Source organism: Acyrthosiphon pisum, chromosome X (genome assembly GCF_005508785.2).
Source record: "Acyrthosiphon pisum isolate AL4f chromosome X, pea_aphid_22Mar2018_4r6ur, whole genome shotgun sequence".
NCBI classification, from domain to species: Eukaryota; Metazoa; Arthropoda; class Insecta; order Hemiptera; family Aphididae; genus Acyrthosiphon; species Acyrthosiphon pisum.
In genome coordinates this window covers 79,725,255-79,734,225 of record NC_042493.1, presented here as the reverse complement: position 1 = coordinate 79,734,225, position 8,971 = coordinate 79,725,255, and the positions used below count along the sequence as shown (strand labels likewise).

At 38.7% G+C, this 8,971-nt stretch overlaps 1 protein-coding gene across 2 annotated transcripts in view; it reads right to left on the bottom strand.

Annotated features, from left to right (window-relative positions):
- The window catches only part of LOC100569251 (putative uncharacterized protein DDB_G0271606), an 8,657-nt gene extending 247 nt beyond the window's left edge, over positions 1 to 8,410 (bottom strand). The window contains exons 1-3 of one of the 2 annotated variants that reach the window (XM_016802199.2): positions 7,803 to 8,410; positions 7,125 to 7,454; positions 3,612 to 5,360 (exon numbers count right to left, since the gene is read on the bottom strand). In XM_016802199.2, coding sequence (XP_016657688.1) covers positions 3,612 to 5,360; positions 7,125 to 7,454; positions 7,803 to 7,916 — 2,193 coding nt within the window. In that variant the 5' untranslated portion in view covers positions 7,917 to 8,410. Of the gene's footprint in view, positions 1 to 3,258; positions 5,361 to 7,124; positions 7,455 to 7,802 lie in introns of those variants that run through there. The other variant, XM_003242591.4, reaches the window with a different exon arrangement.
- Between the last annotated feature and the right edge of the window lie 561 nt (positions 8,411 to 8,971).

Genomic DNA, 8,971 nt, shown 5'->3' with positions numbered 1-8,971 from the left:
CACGTACTGTAGAATTATTGCGCTTAGCAACACATTCTGCGATTCATTTTTATATTATATGAAACCAACAAACATGCCCGATTAACCAATAGCAACCAATATAATATAATGCACTGTTGCGCCACTGTTGTATTTTGACATACAGATTTGAGATTTCCTACCTTTCCGGTGGATTTTCTTAAAATTATATTTCGTAAAAACCTTCTCCTGGCAGTTACGAATATCTTAAAAAAAAATTTTGCCAAATCGGACCAGCCGTTCTCGATTGATGAATTGTTATACATTTTTGTCTTCATTTTTATATGTATAGATTATAGTCTAAAATAGTCTAAAAAGTACTTAAACAAAATGTATTACCTAGTAAAACATGTAAAATTAACATTTAAACTATTTCATATAAATGTATCGGGTAAAAATTTAAAAAAACATCGGTAGAACGTACCCAGTAAATTTACTGAGCACACATTTTCAATTATGTTCATGGATACATTGTATTATATTCTGTTTAATTAAATTTGAAAACTGCATATAATTATCTGAAAAATGTTGATAGTGCCCAAAATTTGTAAGTTACAAATTCTGTTAAATTAGTTGCACATTTTAGATTCTGAGTGGAACGATGAATGTATTGATTTTACAATGATGTGTGTTTTTTTTTTTATTTTTTTTTTTATTTTTTTATTTTTTTTTTATTTTTTTTTGTGTCTGTCATCACCTTTTAGGACAGTAAAACTGCTTCGATTTTCTTCAACAGTAACTTTTATGATTGGAAAGTGAATCTGGTACTTTAATATGGTACTTATTAATATCAATAAAATTTTATTTGTTGGATAAAAAAGCTTGAAAATTTAATAGAAGGCTCCTAGTATATTGTTTCAAAGGCAGATGAAAAATATTAAAAATCGTTAGTCACAGTTTTTTTTTATAAGCATTTAAAGTTCAAAAAATGACAAAATATGGAAAAATCACGAAAATTTGCAAATTATTTCGAGTTAGAAATTCATAAAAATTTTTCTTTTTAAATCTAAGATATGAAAATGTAATACAAGATTCCTTATAAGATTATCTACCTTTATCAAACAAAAAATGTCTATAAAAAACTCAAATTAAATTTTTATGGGCGTTAGAAAATTCATATTTTACACATTTGATATTCACTCGATTTCTTACGTAACGATTTTCTTATTTGTTGTATAAAAACGAGTGACTGTAGAACTTGAAATTTCACTGATGTTTATATTAGCATTTTCTATACACGTCATTTGAAAATAAATGACCGTTTTGAGCTATCTACGGACATATCAGTTTTCAATTTTTTTAGTTTTTTTTCCCATAAAATATCAATAAAATTGTATTTGATCGGTAAAAAAGCGTGAAAATTGAATGCAAAGCTCGTGATATATTGTTAAAATAACAGTTAAAAAATATTAAAATTACATAGGCACAATTTTTTTTTATAAACATTTAAAGTTAAAATTTCAACTCTTTATCAAATTTAAAATTTAATAATTATTTTTTAGTTAAAAATATATAAAATGTTCAACTTTTATAGCTAAGGATAGAAAATTTAAAACAAGATTCAACGTAAATAGGTAAATATATAAATTACTTTATGCACAATAATACCATAGGCTGGCTGATTGTTTTCGCTCAGAATCGTTTTTCTTATACAATGATATTATATTATTGAATTCAAATTTAATACCATCCATTACAATGACCGTTTTGTAACTTATTGTAATCAGAGCGACACCAACTTACGCACTTTTTTTTATTTTTATCGATCTTATGTCCAGTAATTGGCAACTATGGCCATTATAGCTGTTTGTAGGCGGGATACGGTTGGATTAAAACACGTGTGTGTATGTGTGACAAGGATTTGTCACTAAAAATCCGGGTGGTCGCCCGTCCGGGAACTAGTGACAACAGCCGGTGCTTGTACTTAGAACACGTTTCGTGACTGAATGCAACCACCACGCCAAACCAAGACACTATACAACATATTATTATATTAAATATAGACATTCTAATTTAAATGAAAAAGTATAAAACTGCACGTATGTATTGTTATAAAGTTGTATGTATAAAGTTAATCATGTCAAACATACTAAAAAAATCCCAAAACAAGTTATTTAAAATATATTTTTATTCATAGTTAGGTACTTCAAACAACTGTGCCTATTCAGTAGATATATTCATGTTTTGAATTAAGAAGATTTTACACACATTAGAAACTCTGCACCTACTATAATTTTATTAAATAAACACTATAATTATTAAAGTTGACATTATGAATTAGCCTATAGTACGAAATGTATACCAAGTTGAATTTTTCTCTAGCTGTATATATTTAAATAGTCATATAGAAATAAACTTGAATTTTTTATGAAGTATTTTTTAAATCGATTGAATAATATCTTAGAACAATTCGTACACTGGTCGCGTGTACCTATTGTTAAGTTAGTTTTATAATGTTATTGAAAACTGACACGATCGCCCATTTACGAGTAGTAATAACTAACACAATGTGAATAAATAAAAAATCGTTTATTTAATTTTTCTGAAAATCGAATGGAAATATATTTAAGTGCTCTTAATACCATGGTATTTATATTGATGCAGTGTTATTTTTTATGTTTAAGCTGCAGTTTAAAGGGAGTATAGAAGTCCAAAAAGTTTAATAAAGCACTAAGTATATTGGAATTAGACAGACAGGTAACAGAAAATATTACTTTGGTGCAGTCTTTTTGTTTTATACTTTCCTCGATTCTTTCAAAAAATAGTGAAAAGGTATAATAATGAGAATTGAGTAGGTATATAAACTTATTTTTAGGAACATTTTGTAGACCTACTTCAGGCACCTAAGTAATTAATCTTTAACCATTTTCTTTTCTGTTTCAACTTTCAAAAACTTACCTACAATGTCTTCTCAGTTAACATTGATTTTCAATTTAAAGACATCCATCTTAGTAATATGTCAATTAAAGTTTGAAAACACTAATAGGTATACCACGCTCCACCTCAGGCAGAACTGCATTTCAGCTTATACTTACTGTGTGATCATTAGTTTAACTAGACGCTCTTCAATATATGTTTTATACTTTTATGTAAAGACGATTTAACAATAATTAGTTATCTAGGGACTAGGGCAGGACGGAGTTGCCAGCTCTAGATACCTCACGCTGGATGTGAAATTGTTAGCTTATAGACTAATTGTGCATATAATACAAACAATGGAGTCATTATAAAAACACTACCATAAATACAAAAGTATAATTATTATTGTGAGTATTTAAGTCGTATCAAAATCGTTTTTTATATGGATACCTTCGATATGTGTCACTTGATTTGAATAATAACTAAAACATATTATTTAAAAACAATACACAATGTAATAATACTATACTAATAAATAATAATATATTATAAGCTAATCGGCGAAAAATGCGTTTCTACCACGACACGTCGCGACGTCTATAAATTATATAAATTAAACATGGCTGCAGCGATGGCTGGCATCTACAGAGCTGCATCTCAATCGATTTATGTACAAAAACTGAAAAAGCACATAAATTAAAATCATGTGGTTGGGGACGGGTCTAGACGACTACCACGACGACACCGGCGGCTGCGGGCGGTTGTCGTTCCGGCACAGGTGGTTGTTGCGATTGTTGTCGCGGTGTCGATGCAGCCGTAGCCGTGCTCGGAATCGTTCCCGTGGTTGTCGTCGTCATCGTCGCAGCCGTCGCCGCCGCCGCCGCTGTGGTCGTCGTCGTTGTCATCGTAGCGGTCGCGGAGGCGGTGGTGGCGTCCGCGGCGGCCGGTGTGGATGCGGCCACAGGGTTGTCGCGTTGACCGACGTCTTGCGCGGTGATGTCGCTCGCGACTCCGCCATCGAGGACCGTCAGCTGACGGCGGTTACCGTCGTAGTCCTCGGCGGCCGAGATCTGCACGGACGGCACCATTTTCGGCTTGAAACCACCGTACTCGATGTAAACGACCTTGGTGCGCGGCGGCTTGGCTGGCGAATACCCGCCGCCAACTCTGTTGGCCACAGCGCCGGCCGACTGCTGTAGTACGTACCGCGATTTCCGGCCGCCGCCGTAGTAGTTGTTGTGCGGCGCGCCGTAAGACGGCGCCGGCCGTCCCGGTTGTACCATAGACGACTTGACGTAGTACGTCCACGGCACCGGATATTGGGACGCCCACACCGGATGGCTGGGCCGGAACGGCGGTACCGGTTGGTGCTGCTTGCCCGCGGCGCCGGCCGTCTGATCTTGGTCGTATTTGATCCCGATCACGTTGTCACTTTCGCCGCCGCTGCCGCCGTAATCCAGTGACTGTTGTTTTTGTTGCTGTTGCTGATGCGGAAGTTGGTGGTGAGCGTAGAAATTACCACCACCGCCATTGTTGTTGTTGTTGTTGTCGTACGCGGACTGCGGTTGCGTTCTGCTGTTGCGTCGCGCAGGTGGTCTGCCATCCCTGGCGCGATAATAGAAGTTCGGCTGTTGTTGTGGCGGATACTTGCCGACACCACCGAAATTGTTGTGATAGTAAAACTGACCACCGCCGTATTGCATGGGCAGCGGTGAATACACAGCCGCCATGTTGCTGTTAAGTTGCTGCAGTTGTAATTGTTGTTGTTGCTGCTGCTGCTGTTGTTGTTGTTGTTGTTGTTGATGATGCTGTTGTTGTTGCTGTTGATGTTGCATTTGTTGCTGTTGTTGTTGTTGTTGTTGCTGTTGTGCAAGGTTTTGTTGATAGTAGTAGTGATACGAATATTGCTGCTGCAGCTGATCGTCGTCGTCGTTGTTTTTAATGGCGAAGACATTATTGTTATTATTGTTGTACAAGTACGGAAGTTGCAGTTGTTGATCAGAGGGAGCGGGGGCTGTGGCAACGGTCTGTAATTGATGTTGTACCTGTTGGATTGATGATGGTTGCTGTAGCTGTTCCGAGCTGGGTTCGGGTGGTTGCTGCTCATTTGATTCCGGTTGCCGTAGCTCCTGTTCAGGTTGTCGTAGCTCCGGTTCGGGTTGTTGTAGCTCTGATTCTGGTGTTAGATTTCCTTCGGATATATAACTGTATTCCGGTTGAGGCTGAATTAAGGGCGAATTGACGAGGTGTTGCTCCGACGCGCTGGGCACGGGCACGATTTCTAACTCGGTACGTTCTCGTCCAACAAAAGATGACAACGCGGGTATCACGTCGATGGTCATGGGCTGCTGTGACGACGACTGGGAAGACCACACGGCGGACATTTGTGTGGGGGGCATCAGCAACGGGGCCAACAGCATTTGTTGTTGCTGTTGCCTATGTTTTTCGTCCTGTTGATCATTATTATCATTGATCGGCTGCAACTGTAACGATAGAATATAACAGTTTGAAAGCGTTCTAATTTATATATATATATATATATAATATATTATATCACATTATGTACGTACGTACACCTTGCGCGCAATTGGCTCAGCTGGGGCGCAATCGCAATGCAAATCAATAAGATGTAAACAACTGCTTAAATTATGAAGATGCTGATTTAAAAGTTAGAAGGGCTTGGCACATCCATGCTCCCCCCTCCCCACCTGAACAATTGCACGTATTGCATTGTGAAAATCGAAAGACGTTTGAAACCAATCGGAAATAACCAAAATGTCTTCACGTGTTGGTCGTTAATGCAGCCTTTAAAGCAGTTCGTCACCGGACCGGTATAATATAATATTATTATTATACAGTCGTTTACACTGCGGCGTAAACGAGAAAGGCGGAAAATAAAGTACCAACTCGAGTCGCCGTGTACATATATAGATATATATATAATAAAATGTATTGGTAAATATAGTACCTATGCAACGCAGTGCTACACGTGGGGCCGCCGCACCAACTAGTATACCTATATCGGCGAATAAATCCACCACGTTTGTAGAAATCTCTCCAAGCGCGCACACACACGGGCAAAAACAACTTTTGCGCGATCGTATTTTCGCGTCCGCGGTGTTTTCACTCGCGCTTTCTATACGACGGCGGCGGCGGCAGCCACCGCCGCAAAGTGTACACACGACACACACACACACACACACACACACACACTCACATACACAACAAACACACTAAACATAATATAATATTAAAACCAGTCGGCGGTCTTTGACGCGATTCTGTGCACGCAGTCACATGTACTACAAATATATATATATATATATACCTAGTCAGTACCTACTACCTATCTACTATATATACATAGTCGCACAACGAGAACATAACGAACGAGCCCGAGGGCTACTTGTGTATTATTATAATCTCGCCGGTGGTGTATAGCGCACACGTGGGGCCACGGTGTCTGTGTGTGTTTGTGAGTTTGTGTGTGCGCGCGCGACGAAATGGAAAGACCGGTTTGGTGTCGAGCACTCCGCGCGACCATACACGTGTTGCGTGCACACATGGACGTAAAATATAGGTACGCGCGAGTCGTCGGCGGCGGTGCATTTAGCGCTGCAGGTAGTTTTCTAAATAGTATATAGGTAGCCAGGTAGTGGGTAGTAATATAGTAATATTAGTGGAGTAGTAGTAGTAGTAGTATAGTATTATTATTATTATAGTAGTAACTCTCACTTTCTTTTCGGAGCTGTGGTTCGCACGTAAAAATTATACGCGAACAAGTTAGAAATGCGTGTGTATCTCTCCCAACGCAGAGAGAGCAACTGAGCGATGGGAACCCGAAATTGGCACTCGCGGAAATCCATATAGGAACGCGCGTACCCGTGTACAGGGTAGGCCTTGAATATATAGGTGTTCTAGGAAATTTGAAACCGCAAGAGTGGACGTGCCGTGGCCGCGGTCGTGGTCACCATGGTCCGCGGTCTGTGGCTTGGCATGGCACGGAACTTGAAATCTTTATGTTGCTAATTTAATATTCCACCCACCCAAATACAAACTCATTTATTCAAAACACGATAAAAGTTTATCGTTTATTGTCATATTTTTAACTATATCTGTTATACTAAGATAACTACCTAATATAGTCACCCACCACTTCCTGTAAAACCTCATAGGCAGCTGCCTCTCGATTACCCAGTTCAAGCCACGGTGTCGTTGTTGAGGCCCATGCGTTGCTTCAGACTCACCTTGTTTTGGTGATCGACATTTTCCGTCACCGCCGCCTGGGTGGTAGAAGATGATCGCGGTTCCTTTGATTCGCTGACGGTCTGTTGCGGCTGTGAAAGAGCCCCCGCTACAGATGATGGATCTACGGCGTCGGCAGAATTTTCAACCGATAGCGCCGGACGTTCGCCGGTCCCAGTGGCCGTGGCTACAGTGGCGGCCACTTGGGCAGGAGCTACGGGTTCAGCGTTTGCTGGGCAGCTGCAACTCACCAACAGTATTGCCGCCACTGCTGCAGTAACCCACAGTAGCGTTGGCGAATAGTTGTGATGGTGACCACCACTGATTTTTTTCTGAAATGCAATACGTGAACATGAATATTGAAAATATAAATTATAATTGTCCAAAGATAAGTATTATTTTTTTAAATTGACGTTTAAGTTTTTTTTTAAGATTTAAATTATTAGCGTCACTGCAGTTGCAAGATGACTCAATTAATCACTCGATCCATGCCATGAAATTATATCGTAATTAAAAATTAGCACACATGATCATACTGTAGAAAAATAACTACTTTACAGATTGAATGATTAAAAAAAAAAAATGATCGCCATTTAATAAATTATCAAAAACCTTTAACATACAATTTTCAGTTTAATACACTAGTAATCAAGTGTTGAAATTATCAGCTACCTACTCACCTTCGTCATTATCATATCGACGTTACCGTCACCTTTGTAGCCACGCAACGAACCGGATGTCATTTCACGATGACATTGTACGATTTTGTACGATTTTACAGCCGTAAAGATCATCCTGAAAAATCCTGTCTCGACAGATACCGTTGATTCTTCTTTGTCGTCGCCGATGCCATTCACCGGGATTCAGTGAACACAATAAAGGATATAAACGCAAAATGTCGAAACTCGGCAATTTTGGTCAGATATTGGCCATATAAAATAAATGAAATATAATTTTTATCGTATTAACGATGTGTGTTTAAAAAAAAATCTGTAAGTTAGGGTTTTTGTTTGTGTATGTTGTTGTTGTAGTTGTTGACGCCCAAGAGTGCACTGCACGACTGCTGCGACCGAATGTGGCTGATCGGAAACAAGCACTGTACGACGTTGTATCGCAGATCCTCACACTAAGGGTTTGCAGATTTAGTGTGCGCGTAAACATCGAATACAAGACGAGTATAAATTGTAGTAGTGGTAGTACAATATAGCGTATAGAATAATATAAGAAAGTGTACTCGAGAGATGGCTGGCTGCAACTCTCACTACACTTACTGTAAGCGCGGGCTCAACCGGTTTGACAGCGGCGGCGGTCCCGGACCGACTATACACTCTACACCGCCGTAATGCCGGCGTACTCGCAAACCCAGACCCGCCGGGGTGGCATAGGAAATCTCTCCTATCTACACCGCAATGACGACGACGTGCGAGTGTGTACACATATAATCGAAAACAAAACATGTATATTATTATTATTACTATAAATCGTAATAGGAGAAATTAATATAGATTCGTACGAATTATAGAGTAATCAACGATATTCGCCGTGTACGCTGCGCCAGCGAAATGGCAAACTCTTTAGCGTTTCATATAAAATTAACATCCGCACATGTTTAATATACATATTATAATCGTGTCGAGGCTATAATATTTCATTACAACCGTTATAAAGTATATTCAAATATATACATATAGATGCAGGTACTCTTAAATACGCTGCGCAATTGGTTTGTTGGTGCTAAAATCAATTCTATGTATTATAAATGTACAAACAACATTTTCAGTTACACATTATTATCTTACATGCGCCGTTAATAATTATTATTGAGTGACTTTCTTTAAATGTAATAATA